Source organism: Brachyhypopomus gauderio, unplaced genomic scaffold, assembly GCF_052324685.1.
Source record: "Brachyhypopomus gauderio isolate BG-103 unplaced genomic scaffold, BGAUD_0.2 sc93, whole genome shotgun sequence".
NCBI lineage: Eukaryota > Metazoa > Chordata > Actinopteri > Gymnotiformes > Hypopomidae > Brachyhypopomus > Brachyhypopomus gauderio.
Genome location: NW_027506914.1, coordinates 217428 through 231564, shown reverse-complemented (window position 1 = coordinate 231564; position 14137 = coordinate 217428). Strand labels below are relative to the sequence as shown.

The window sequence follows — 14137 nt, the reverse complement described above, 5'->3', positions numbered from 1 at the left end:
TAAAGCGACGAGTTTTATGTAGATAATTGCAGTAATCGACATTTAAAAAGCTATGAAAATACCAGCAAAACACGTAATCAGTAGATATGTTTGCACTATATAAAATATATAAGAAATTGCCAGAAGCCCCAAACATTATTCAAACTGGTAGCTTGTAAAATAATCACCTATTGTACTAACCTGAAACAACTCAGAGCATAACATACATGGCGATGCTTGATCGCAGTTTTTCATCAACAAATGAAAAGATTGGCATTTATAAATGCGTAGCTGTAGCTTGTTAGTAGAAAGCAGCAGTTTGAAGTTTGTCTTAATTGATTTCTCTTGCACGCGTAGTCAGCGCCACCTACTGACATACAACTAGAAATGTCAGAAAGCTATACTCAATAATCTTACTTTATGTAAGATTTGATCTTTGATCATAATGTCCTTGACCTATTAGTAGTAAATAAAAAAAATGAAAAGGCTGGAAAATAGATGATAATATTTCATATTCAACGCATCAGTGCAAGGAGTGTAAAATAGTCACATAACACAGTTAGCAAATTATACAAAAAGCCCATGAGACAAATTCATTAGATTAAAATCACCAGTTATGAGGAGTCCTCCTCTCTACACTAAACAGAGGCACTGCACGGGGAGGGCAAATGTGAAGAAGGGCCTAACAGTGGACAGGCCATGTGTCTCCTTCTGCTGAACTCACACACACATACACACACACACACACACACACACACACACGCACACACACACACACACACACGCACACATACACATGCACACACACGCACTCATGCACGGAGGCACGCACACACACACACACACACACACACACACACACACACACACACACACACACACACCATGGGCAGTCATGGTTTGGTGGTAGAGAACTGGTTTTGTGCCCGGAGGGTCGTGGGTTTGATTCCCAGACCTGAGGCCATGACTAAGGTGCCCTTGAGCAAGGCACCTAACCCCAACTGCTCCCCGGGCGCCGGGCTAGGGCTGCCCACCGCTCTGGGCACGTGTGATCCACAGCCCCCTAGAAATCACTAGTGTGTGTGTGTGTGTGTGTGCACCACAGCCCCCTAGTAATCACTAGTGTGTGTGTGTGTTCTAACTGCACAGATGGGTTAAAAGCAGAGAACAATTTTCAATTGAAAAATCACAATTGACAAATATGGCACATTTACATTTTACCAAGTCACACCACCCTCCATATACATACCAGTATATCAATGGGATACTGATGATTAAAGGATGAGGAATTATACACTGATGTAACATATTTTTCATGCTAACAAATAACGAGGAAATCTTCCTATTTTGTACCATGAGGCATTTATTTACAGTTCAAAGGGAATAAATGACAAGTTCTTTGTTATTGTATATAGAGGTTTATTATATTTATTTTTAACATTGTGTATGAGGCGTTGACAGTGCAGCATATGAAACAGTACAGAAGAACTGTGAGGAGCATCTTTCCATCATCACTGTGTGTCATCAATGGTCATCATGCTCACAAAGTCCTTGTAGAAAATGACATTTTTGTCTGGATCAAGAGCTGCAGAGAACATTTCCTCTGTTTCCTCTTGGGTAAAGGGCTCCCCTGATTAGTGTGAATAAAACTGTGCTTACCAGTGTTTTACAGGCAAATTCAAAATATCTAAACCACATTAAAACACTGAGAAAATGTGCAGTTAACCATTTTGAAGTGCGACACAGAGGCAGAGAGGCTCATCACACATGTTGCAGGTGATGAGGGTCAGTAGAATAATAAACGTGTTGGGAACAGGGATGAAACGAAACTGAACACACACTGGCGATCCTGAGTCATGTACATTATATTCTTTTCATGCAAGAACGTATGTTTTTATATTGTAAACTTATGCTTTTGAATAAGTGAAATATGATTTTACCCTCTTGCATCAAATATTTGGATAGTTCTTCTGGTTCCAAAAATCCCTTTTTCTGCTGATCTAGAACCTAAGGAGGGTGTTCAGGGTAGATTAGTAATTACACAGAAAACATATAAGCTGAAGTATTCATAGCAATGACTGTAGATGAGGTCCAGTGTGAAGAAGGCTGCCATTAACTTAGACATTAATGCACTCGCAGTGCATGAACACTAGAACTAGAGTTTCTAGATCTAGTACATGAATGTGAATTACCTCAAAGGCCTGCAGGAGCATATCATCAGGAATGGGGCGAAACCTGAACAGAGGAGACAGAACAGAACTGGTTATGCAAATCTATTCTCCCACATCAAGGGCATTGCTAGGACTTTTTCAATTCGGGGTTCAAGCCTTCCAGGGGATTCAGCCAATCCACAAAAATTTTTTCTTCATTAAAAAGGTCAGGATTGAGCAGAATGTTAGTCAAGAATTACTTTTTCACCAGCAGCAATCAATCACTGTCCTGGCTTTAAAATATATGTAGTGTGGGTTCTGAAATGAAAGTGGTGCTAAAGTACGCAGTTTTAATAACCATGCAACATGTTTGGGGCTGGCACTGAAACACTCTCCTGAAACTCACCCCAGAAAACACCTCATTCCACATTACAACACCATATATATATATAGTTAACACTTAATACACCATATCTAAGTATTTTCTGTGAAGATAATTGAAATCATCTTTCTTAGAGATTTGCAACACAACATGACACACACAACACACACACACTCACCACATCTCACTGGGTGGATACTAAATGATATAATGAATATGCCTTGTGTACAAAGGTAAGGCTCACATGAACAGGAGCTATCAAGTCAACTAATTACAGTTATGTAATAAGGAATATCACTCCATTCTCTTAAATGGAGTTATACATGTTACAATAAACAATAATCAATAAATGATCAGATTCAGATCTACTAAAACATTATTCACCTATGCTTTCAAATGGCTGGGTGATAAAAATCAGCAAACCTTTCTTGCAAAACCTACTTTACTTGTTCAGGTAATTAAAATCTACTTTGTTGTTTATTGTCAATGAATCACTGAAACAAGTAAAGTCTTGCTCAGACAGATCTCAGACAAATTATGCTCCAGTAAGAGAAACTCAGTAGTCACTGAGAGTGCATGCAGCAATATTGGTCCACTTTAATTTACTGTGATGAGCTTCACATAATGGATTTAATGCTAATGGTGCTAAAACGAGAATCAAGCATCTACTGGGAAGAGTTCAAATGTGAAGTTTCATCCAATACCAAGAACATATCATTTCATCAGTACACTCTGGGATCATATAAAATCACAGTGAATTAGGCCTTGTCTTACTTGTGCTCCATCAAGACCTTGGTCATAGTTGGAAGGAATTTCTCAAAGCGGATATATCCTGTTGACTCCTCCTCCTCAACCTGTTAAAGCAACTACACATCACCTTCAGTATACACCAGATCTCACTACACAGCCAATAAAACACTGTGGTGGCCTATAACTTATAATGAAATATTCTACACAGACAAAATAACACTCTGACCTCTGCAATAATGTCATGCAGTTCAGCTTCAGTTGGAAAACAACCAAGGGATCGAATAATGGTACCAATTTCTCTAGGAAAACAAGAAAAGGACACATTTAGAGAAATAAAGCAATAAAATGTAATGAACGAGAACTGTGTATGTACAGTGCAGTAAATGGGGAGTTTGTACATTTAGGTGGAGTTTGTCATGAATTAAACCTTACCTGACATCAACCGTGTGATTGAATTCATGATCAAACACATCAAATGTGTTGCTGATCCTCTTGTGGACCTCAGATACAATACCTTCTGTAAAGGACAGTAGAAAATTATCTTGTTAATCCAAACAGCTTGACATGCCTGTTGTAACGAAGTGGCCTAAGGTTCGTTTAGGTGTCGTCAGGTCGAATGTGATGCTAAAACTTTTTTTTTATTTTTTAGAAAATCTCATATTCATACTATATTGAAAAATAAGTGTTTTTGTCATTTTATGATAGCTCCCTACAATTAACTTTCAGCCATGAAGATTTCAAATATAACCTTTCATGTATAACCTTTGTTAAACTCCGTCAGGTAACTGGTTTGGTGGTCAATCTTGCACTGGGATCTTTCAGGTTGTTCTTAAGTCAGATAACAAGTTACTTAACATGTGAACCATTAGAATATCTGCACGTCACATTTAGAGGGAAATGAAGTTCATTAGCAAAGTAAAATATAAAATAGTGTAGCCAACATATTTTATTGTTTATGTCAACTTTATGCTCTAAAATGAAAATGCCAGTTAGCCAGCCAGCTAACGTAGTTTAGAGTCCTGCACGGGTCCGATTTTTGAGACCCGTACCCACCCATATCCGCAGAGTGGCTATTTCAAAGTTAAATCCGTACCCGCCCGGACCCGTTAATATTCTACCCGTTACCCACCCGTGCCCGTGAAAAATCACACAAATCGAAAGTATTCCTATAGAGCACTTTATTTTTCAATGCGCCTCTGAAAAAACGTCAGTACAACACAAAATAAAATATAAGGTTGCTGTGCAGGAACAGTATGGCTATTCCTATCTAAAATTAGCAACTGCAAAACGAGAGGGAACAAATGCCAGTATAACAACCAAATAAAATCGCATAGGTTCACAAATCTATCCTAGGTTACTGTGCAGGAACAGTATATCGTCCACAGTCCCAGGTTTGAGCTGCGTTCTGCGCTCTTGGATCACAAATCCTAAACGCCAAGTTCTCTCTCGTCATTTTTCCTTGTTCTCGCACGGCCACCCATTTGCTTTGTAACCACCTAGCGAGCTACAATAAATGCCCGGTACTGTGTTATAACCAGCCTCTGCTCATGTTTCCGCTGGAAAAGAACCGAAGTTTGGGTATTACCCCAGAACAGCTGAAGAGTAAAGTTCAGCCCGCTCTGGCCAACGGAGCTACGGTATAAGTAAGCTCCCCTGAGCTTCGCCACCACCATCGGGAGGCGCTAATCAGGCAAAATGTAACACTATGTTCATTACGTAGCAAATAAAAGCCTACTAAAAATGACCACTTATTTAACTTACCCGCCCGCATACCCACCCGTAAAATTTCGGTATGTGTAAAACCCACCCGTTTCAGCATCTATTTGCCCGTACCCGTGGGTACCCGCGGGTACCCGACCCGGTGCAGGACTCTAACGTAGTTACAACCCTGTAACATTAGCTAACAGCACTATAGTAGCTTAACAACGTGTTAGTTAGCTAGCGTATGCTAGTCAGTTAACGCACGTTACTGCACGGCGCAGAATATCTGGTCACGTGACCAACAAAGACACATTAAGAACGTTCACGTCGTTTGATACCTGCAGAGTCTTTATCTCCCGCCATGTTTGACGCTACAGCTGGTTGCTAAGAGACAGAAACGTTCACTTCCGTTCCGCGAAGCTCGCGCGTGTCCGTCATCAGTGATGGAAGTGGCTGATTTACAGAATATAATAGATGAAGAGAGTGACGGACGGCGGAGGTCATCTCCGTTTATTCAGTGCTGCACTGATCACAAGAACGCGCCTAGGATCATAGGTTTCAGCCAACAGAGTAGGTATTTGATTCCATTTTGTAACCGATGGTGTTTCTACCATGGCAAAAAACAAGTCTACACAGCTAAAATAAATCTGATCAACAAAATGAAAGTTATAAGAGGATGTTTTTCATGACAGAGCACCTACCTAATATACCACAAGAGAGACTGTGTCCTACAGTAACTGACCAAACGGTCCAGTGATGACTCCGCCTTGCTGACAGTGTTCTCACTGCTTCAGCTTCCCTATTGAGTTAATAATAGCTCAGCTAGGTATGAAAATGTTTCAATTTTACCTGAGTATGGGCTTCAATTACAGTGATCCTAAACCTCAGAAAAACAGATCTATTGAAGCTCAGTTAAACCTGAGATACAGCGACATCTAGTGGCAGATAATGATTTTTAAATGATAATTTAATTTTTTTTAGATTTACATTTAACTTCAGGTTAACTTCAGACTTTACTACAGATTCCAACAACACAGCATTTAAATACACTGCATACACAATATGGAGCTGTATTTCATTCAGATTTATGCTTATGGGTAATTTCTCAACTACAGTTCAGCTAATGACAGCTCAGTTGCCCCGTGCTATCAGCTCGGGTTGGATGCCTGTGTTTTTACCCTTCAGACAGAGACCTTCACTATAAGGTATCCTGGGACTGCTGCTGTAAGTGCTTTGAGATGAAGGAGTGAGAATGCAGTTATGAATGTCCTTCGGTCCTTTATTGTTACACAGACTAAGGTGTGTGTGTATGTGTGTGTGTGTGTGTGTGTGTGTGTGTGTTACTATTGGTTAACCCTTATGAATTACCTCTCCTATTAATGATTGCCCTAATTATTGGCCAAGCTTATTAATGACCACCCTTATTTTCACGTTTATTAGTGTCTGTCCTTTTTAATGACCACCCTTATTAATGGCCGTTAATGGTGTTTTGATCACATTGTAGGAGTGCAGATTTATTCACTTATTTATTCGCATTGTTTGCTTATGTCACAATGAGATGTTATGACAACTCAAAGCTTATGTGTCATAGGAAGCAGTAAAATTACATGCAGTGCAGACACACAAGGTAGGAAATACATGTTGTATATAACCAACCTTTGATGTGACCAAACCTCTAAATACGTTTCTTTTGTTTTTATAAAGCCATGCATTGACTCTGTATGAGGCCCTACTGACTTAAATAATACTGTTTTGTAGGAAAAGCCTTCAGTCATAAGCATATTGCCGTTTCGGTTTTGTTTTGTGTTCAAGACAAATTTCTTTCATGAAAAATGTATTTTTGTAGAGGTCTGACTAGTTTTGTAGAGGTCTAAAATAAGTTGGAGAGGTCTTGCTAGTGTAGAAGTCATACGTATGTTGTAGAGGTCTGACAAGTTTTGTAGTCATCATACATATGTGGGTGAGCGAATACTTTTGGCAATATAGTGTACTTCTATGCCAAGTCTTATTCTTGTTATAAGCAGTAGTAGTAACAGTAAGAGTTGTAGGCCGGCTGTTGCTGTCTTTCTTTGCTTTCTCTTTTCCCTTCTCTTTGCTGCTTGTTGTGCTTGCCTAAACTATCTCAAATTGTAAAATTGTACTTTTGTGACTTAGCGTGGAGTCCTTGTTCCAGTTCATCTAAATGTGGTGCTGGAGGCTTTGGAGGAACGTGGCATTTAGCCCCGCCTCCTCCAGTGCTCCAGTGTCTTCAAGCAGGTCCTGTAGAGAAGTATAACAGAGGCGCGCTGGGTGTTGCAGCTTTATTGTTTCAGTAGTGAAAGAAACGATTAGCGATGTCTGGAAGAGGTAAGGGTGGTAAAGGTCTTGGGAAAGGAGGCGCTAAGCGTCATCGCAAGGTTCTCCGTGACAACATCCAGGGCATTACTAAACCCGCCATTCGTCGTCTGGCTCGTCGTGGCGGTGTCAAGCGTATCTCCGGTCTGATTTACGAGGAGACCCGTGGTGTGCTCAAAGTGTTCCTGGAGAACGTTATCAGGGACGCGGTTACCTACACCGAACACGCCAAGAGAAAGACCGTCACCGCTATGGATGTGGTTTATGCTCTGAAACGCCAGGGACGCACTCTGTACGGATTCGGAGGTTAAACGCTCAACTCGACACGAAACCAACGGCTCTTTTAAGAGCCACCCATATACTCATTTAAAGAGCTGTTTCATGCGTTTACTGGTAACCACAAGCGTCAATTACTTAAACGCACACAGAGAACGTTTTGTCCGACTTTGCTTTTTGAAGGTACTTTTATTAAAATTATGGAAGGGTCCATACACAATCATTGCAAAATCCATAATGTCAAACATTACAATATTAAAACAGCATACGCTTTATACCATTTCATTTTATAGGCTACATGAATTCTGTTACTTGTTTACTGTTACATGAACCCCCAGATAATTTCTACACCATTTATCACACACAATGTCCGACGTTGCCGTGTACTACAACAGTTTTAAAATGCACGTTGTAGTCTCTGAATCCTAAAACATTTAAATAAATGGACATATTAAATGAATGGAGACGCTTTATGACGAAATAATGCAATGAATCTGCATTATTGAAACTAATGGTAAATAATTTTGACATTATGACATTATTTACCATTCCTTGTCTGTTCTAATTATTTTAAGTCGTCTTATTTACTTTATTACATTACTCTGTCTATTTTAATAAATTGTCATTTTATTATATTATTTTATTATGTTTGATTCCTTTTTTTCTTTAGGTTTTTTAAAATGTTTTTTATTTATTTTGTAAAGCACTTTGAGTTTCATGTATCTATGAAAGATACTATACAAATAAAGATTTTTTTTGTAATGATAATCAAAGTTATGACCTAGCTAGTTTAGAACCACATCCAAAGAATTTTAGTCTAATAAAATGAAAAGCTAGAAATTCCTTGCGCAAGCAGAACTAAACAGATTTTGAAGCTCTATCATAGTTTTCGTTTGAAAGTTGAAGGCAGAAATGGCTGGGCGGGATTAAGAGGTAAACGCTACGGCACAGTGGGGTGGCGGAGCCACGATAGGAGGTCCTGTCAGAGGAGGGCTTATTTTTGACCAATGATGCTTAGTCATGAGCGTGGAGGGAGGGCGTGACCTAATTAGAATACCAAACTCTTAATGTAGGAGGTGCTGGAGAGTTGTTGTTCATTCAACGGTGTTTCACTCATCACCGAGCATCATGCCTGAGCCAGCAAAGTCCGCCCCGAAGAAGGGATCTAAGAAAGCCGTGACCAAGACGGCCAGTAAAGGAGGCAAGAAGCGCAGAAAGACCAGGAAGGAGAGCTACGCTATCTACGTGTACAAAGTCCTGAAGCAGGTCCACCCCGACACCGGTATCTCTTCCAAGGCGATGGGAATCATGAATTCTTTCGTCAATGACATTTTCGAGCGCATCGCTGGTGAAGCTTCTCGTCTCGCCCACTACAACAAGCGCTCTACCATCACCTCCAGGGAGATCCAGACCGCCGTGCGCCTGCTGCTTCCCGGTGAACTGGCCAAACACGCCGTGTCTGAAGGCACAAAGGCCGTCACCAAGTACACCAGCTCCAAGTAAATGGCCGAATAGTGCGACTTAACCAACCCAAAGGCTCTTTTAAGAGCCACCCACACTTTCACCCAAAGAGTTTTTCCCTTAGGAATGTGTTTGCACAATAATTAGATTAAAGCTATTTCTGTCCTGTTAATTTTCCCACGTGCTGTGCTTTGTTGGGCAGCCTAGAATGTATTTTATGTTGTTTTCTATAATGTATATGATCTGTACAACTTTGTATCCACTGCTGTACGTTTTCTTAGCATCTCAGCTTGTGTGTGTGCGCGTGTTACATTTACATTTATGGCATTTAGCAGACGCTCTTATCCAGAGCGACTTACAAAAGTGCTACGTAGTTGCTTGGAATCTCCAAGAATAGATAGTCCTGAACACAAGGTACTCTAAGCTGGACAAACCACTAGACGAAAGTCAAATGATACCTAACAATTATATCTGAACATACTAGTGCTGTCAATTCCAGGTGCCGCGATTACAAGTCCTCACCAGGATTTTGCTCTGGTTTCCTGGATTGTATTGATTCCACTAATTTTACCTGGATTGCTAATTAGAAAATCTAGCAAGCTTGAGCAAAATCCTGGTCAGGACTTTAAATCGTGGCACCTGGAATTGACAGCACTAGAACATACACATTACCTGAGGAAAAAGACAGTAAACAATACCTGTAACAAACACCTGAGGAAAGAGACGATAAAGCACAATAGACGAAGCATAATTATGCAAAGTGCACTTGAAAGAGGTGGGTCTTCAGTCGGCGTCTGAAGACAGCAAGTGACCGATGTTCGGACACACAAGGGAAGTTCATTCCACCACCTTGGAGCCAGGACAGAGAAAAGTCTGGATGCTTGTCTCCCATGTGTCCTGGATGATGGAGGGTCAAGACACCTGCATGTTGACGTGTGAGAAAGGAGAATATAATATACTGTATGGGGAGACCGGGTGTTGTAACATGGGGAGAGTTGTAACACCATCAATTCCACCGATCATGGATCAGATATGAGTCATATGATCATTCCGGTATTTACCCAATTACTCCCTGATCACACATGGTGAATATCAAGGATGGAAACAGACACATGCAGATTCCATAGAGAAAAAAATGAGGTGAAAGAGTAAATTTCTGAATCAAGACTTTATTTTTAGTTTAGTACTTGTGGTTTATCTGCAATAGTATAAGAATTATATTACATTGAACTATTACATTAATTGTAGTAGGTAAATTGTGATGCATTTTGCCTTGTTAAGTTCAAATCCCCTTGCTAAAACAGCTAGCTAAACAATGGCTGACAGGGGTGGGGTGGGTTGTAACACAGCTTTTAAAAGTGTTACAACCATCACCTTACATACAACTAAGAAAACATTATTGAATTTAATTATTTTACAGAATGCCTAGGCAGTGTAAAAGAAAGACTGACATGAAAGACAAATGTTTTTTCTTAAAGCATCTGATGAGGTCACAAAGAAGGGCAAGTCAGTCAGATCAGTTGTGAAGGCACATGGTATCTGCCATATAACACACACACACATTGACATTGTTTATTATTTGACATACATGTTCTTTACACAGGTACATACATATTTTTGAATAAGTTTGTTCTAGTACACTAATTTATACACACTCAAACAAAACAGAAAGTGGATATAAGTTATGGTCAGTCACAGAGAGAGAGACATTGTTCTGGGTTGTTCTTTCATTATTTTATTTACATTTTGAAGCATATTGCATGGTGTGGCCTCTGTTGTTGCATCTTTTGTCTATTGTGATATTTGAACTGAGTTTTGAATTGGTGCCATTTGTAGTAAACAAATGTGTGTACTTTGTATAAAAGTTTGAGAAGTCTAGCTCAAGAATTCAGTGAGATAAAGGTTCAGAAGCAAAAAGTGTTACAACCAAACCCAGTCTTCCCCTATTATTTATAATTATAATAATTAATATTATTTGCCCACATATGTCCACATTCTGGGAATGGTAATACAGAATTGTAAACAGGTTTGCAATAATATTACCCAATATAATTGGCAAGGAACAGACGTGTGCAATTAGGGGTCATCATATGAGGGATAAATTGTGTACATTAAAGCATCTGTTGTGTGAAGGAGAAGAGAAAAACTACTTTATTGTGGGCTTGGACCAGACGAAAGGTTTTGGTCTTGTGCAAAAGGAACATATATGAAAGGTTATGGAGTAATTTAGAGTACCAGAAGCACTGGTTAATGATAAAAATGTTATGCCAAATCAAAGGTACAGGTTAATGTTAATGGTGTTTTGACTGAAGCCTTTGAAATGCATGTGGAATTATTTGTAATTTACATCTAGTAAATTTTAGGAAATATATGTATTTATAATAATACATACTATAAATATGAATAGCACTTTTCAAACACAACAGCAATTGTAAGAACACTACAAAATACAAAAGGAAACATACAGACAAATTGAAGAAAACAATTTTCTGTCTGTCATTTAGGCTTCTGATAAATTTAAGGATTTTGCACCATCATAAAAAAACCAGTGGGGAGAAAACAGTTCAGAGAGTCCTTGGAGTAGAAACACGCCTACTTGTCTGACATACATAGACGTATGGCACTGGAAATGCTACTGGGATTTTAAAGAACTGGTAGGCTGGAAAGAGAATAAACTGACTAGAGTTTACAGTTTAATTCGGATTTTAGAGAAACATGTACATATACATATAAACATATATATAAACACATATGTATACATACATTTACATAAAAAAGAAAGAAAACAAAAGTAAAATAATAATATTTAATAAATAATAATGGTTATAATGGTGAAAATAATGATAACCTGAAAAATGTATAGTTTGAAGCATTAACTTATATTGACTACCCTTTTTAATCAAATATATATTTTTCCAATTGTTATTAATAATAAACTTTGCTCATCTACAGAACAATCATACATTACTATTAAAAATCAATATCAAGTTATACATATATAAAATTATTTATCTTTATTATAAGTATCTATTACCTTATTTTTAAGCATGTTTTTCAAATTTGACAAGTGAACTGCAGATTTTTATGTCCTTGTCACAACTGTTCCACAAGTTTACACCTTTGACAGATAAACATTTACTTTTCCATTAGTTCTTACTCTTATTTTTTTAAACATACCTTTTCATAAGTTTAATTTTTCCTGATTCTTGAGACCACCACTATTATCTCATAGTATTTGTACATATGGCCACGGCCTCCTGCACCCCATGCTTGTGTTTTAGTCACACCTACACAAGGGATTTTTTAACTAATAAACACACCATTGCCACGTTCAAAACACCTCCATGCCTTTACTCAGACTCTCCTTCATAGCACACACTATGAGCTGTTAGACCTACTCCTTCATTTCTGTCAATTTCACCCCACATATCACACAAAACACAGCATGTCTTCTTAGGTGCGACAGTCGCAGGTTGCGTTTTTGTGGCAGTTGTGCAAAACGACCCGGAACTGCATGGGCTTCCCTGGCACGCAAATAAACGAGAGAGCCTTCTCTTGCCATTCGCGTTTTTTGATGCACTGCAAATAGTGTTTGGATGCATATTTAGGTCGAGATTTGTCGTGAGAAAACACAAGTGCCATCTACTCACGGAAGCACAGGCACGCAGTGTCGGGCGAGTTGAGTCTACACCGTCCTCATGTGTATTTTAAGACCACAGTCCGTCGCGAGGAGGGAGGTTCACATTCACAGATCAGTTCGTTCAGTGTTTGTTTCTCTTAGAAAATTCAAGGATGGCAGAAGTGGCTCCAGCCTCAACCGCTGCCGCGCCGGCTAAAGCGCCCAAGAAGAAAGCTGCCGCTAGACCCAAGAAAGCGGGACCCAGCGTCGGTGAGCTTATCGTTAAAGCTGTTTCTGCTTCCAAAGAACGGAGCGGCGTGTCTCTCGCCGCGCTGAAGAAAGCTTTGGCTGCTGGCGGTTACGACGTGGAGAAGAACAACTCTCGCGTCAAGCTCGCCATCAAGAGCCTGGTGACGAAAGGGACTTTGGTGCAGACCAAAGGGACCGGAGCGTCTGGCTCGTTTAAGATCAACAAGCAAGCGGAAACTAAGAAGAAGCCCGCCAAGAAAGCCGCACCTAAGGCGAAAAAGTCCCCCGTTAAGAAGCCTGCCGCGGCTAAAAAGCCCAAGAAAGTCGCGGCAAAGAAGCCCGCCGCCGCTGCAAAGAAGTCGCCCAAGAAGGCGAAAAAGCCCGCTGCCGCCAAAGCTACCAAGAGTCCCAAGAAAGCGAAGAAGCCGGTCGCTCCGAAGAAAGCAGCCAAGAGCCCCAAGAAGGCAAAGGTTGCGAAGCCCAAGACCGCCAAGCCAAAAGCAGCAAAGGCGAAAAAAGCAGCCCCCAAGAAGAAGTAAACGTGCATGTTTTCATGTCTTGGTCTCCCCAAAAGGCTCTTTTAAGAGCCACCCACCTTTTTTTCTAAAGAGCGCTTTTCTTTAAACTAAATATTTTGTGTCGTTAGTGGATTTTAAGGTGCAGTTTCATCCATTGCTCTACATTAAGTGCGTGGACATTGGGAAGAAAAATGACAACCTAAAACATTCATCCCGTCCTAAATACAGAAATACTGTGTAGAATAAGATTCTATTTTATATACGTATGTTTTATTTGCCCAAGTGTACTTTATTAAAATGGAGAATGAAAAGTCAATACACTAGCATTTCAAGCAATCCATACTCATAACATTACAATATCAATATCACGGTAAACCAACATATATATAACTTTATATATCTATTAGGGTCCAACGAAAATCAGTTTTTCTTACTGTATCCATAGTAAACATGTTGCATTTCATTATTCACAGAAATATTGTATATAATAAGATTTTATTGTATGCTATGAATACATTAGTCTGCCCAGCTCTCCTCTCCTTGTCATACATGTACGTAGCTTGAATAACTTGAGTACATTTCTACAATTAAATTGAAGTGCATACATATAGAAAAACGTTATTACGAGAGGGAGTTTTGTAGAGTAAACGCGCGTAAAACATTTTGCATCTCATTCAACATATGGACATGTACACAGTAATATTCTATTGTATGCTAT

The 14137-nt window shown here is 39.5% G+C and overlaps 3 protein-coding genes and 1 pseudogene across 3 annotated transcripts; 3 read left to right on the top strand and 1 right to left on the bottom strand.

Moving 5' to 3' along the window:
- Window positions 1–1473: 1473 nt before the first annotated feature.
- Window positions 1474–5419, bottom strand: LOC143495166 (dynein regulatory complex protein 8-like). The gene is made up of 7 exons (XM_076992459.1): window positions 5301–5419; window positions 3694–3778; window positions 3488–3560; window positions 3286–3365; window positions 2172–2214; window positions 1920–1986; window positions 1474–1609 (listed from the first exon to the last, which is right to left on the bottom strand). Exons 1-7 carry the CDS (start codon window positions 5323–5325, stop codon window positions 1491–1493), a joined length of 492 nt encoding a protein of 163 aa, XP_076848574.1. The 5' UTR covers window positions 5326–5419; the 3' UTR covers window positions 1474–1490.
- A 1876-nt stretch (window positions 5420–7295) lies between these two features.
- LOC143495156 (histone H4) lies at window positions 7296–8056 on the top strand. Its single transcript, XM_076992447.1, has one exon. It carries the CDS (start codon window positions 7296–7298, stop codon window positions 7605–7607), a length of 312 nt encoding a protein of 103 aa, XP_076848562.1. The 3' UTR covers window positions 7608–8056.
- Window positions 8057–8670: 614 nt separating this feature from the next.
- Window positions 8671–9484, top strand: LOC143495145 (histone H2B 1/2). The gene has a single exon (XM_076992432.1). The coding sequence runs from the start codon at window positions 8701–8703 to the stop codon at window positions 9073–9075; it is 375 nt and encodes a 124-aa protein (XP_076848547.1). The 5' UTR covers window positions 8671–8700; the 3' UTR covers window positions 9076–9484.
- A 3085-nt stretch (window positions 9485–12569) lies between these two features.
- LOC143495142 (histone H1 pseudogene) lies at window positions 12570–13716 on the top strand (annotated as a pseudogene).
- The last annotated feature ends 421 nt before the right edge of the window (window positions 13717–14137 follow it).

Excerpts from the sequence above, each read along its gene's own strand:
- LOC143495166 (XM_076992459.1), bottom strand. The coding sequence starts at position 5,325 with ATGGCGGGAGATAAAGACTCTGCAG. Across the intron at positions 3,561-3,693 it reads AATCACACGGTTGATGTCAG|AGAAATTGGTACCATTATTC; the intron begins GTAAGGTTTAAT and ends TTGTTTTCCTAG. Across the intron at positions 2,215-3,285 it reads AAGGTCTTGATGGAGCACAA|GTTTCGCCCCATTCCTGATG; the intron begins GTAAGACAAGGC and ends TCCTCTGTTCAG.
- LOC143495156 (XM_076992447.1), top strand. The coding sequence starts at position 7,296 with ATGTCTGGAAGAGGTAAGGGTGGTAAAGGTCTTGGGAAAGGAGGCGCT.
- LOC143495145 (XM_076992432.1), top strand. The coding sequence starts at position 8,701 with ATGCCTGAGCCAGCAAAGTCCGCCCCGAAGAAGGGATCTAAGAAAGCC.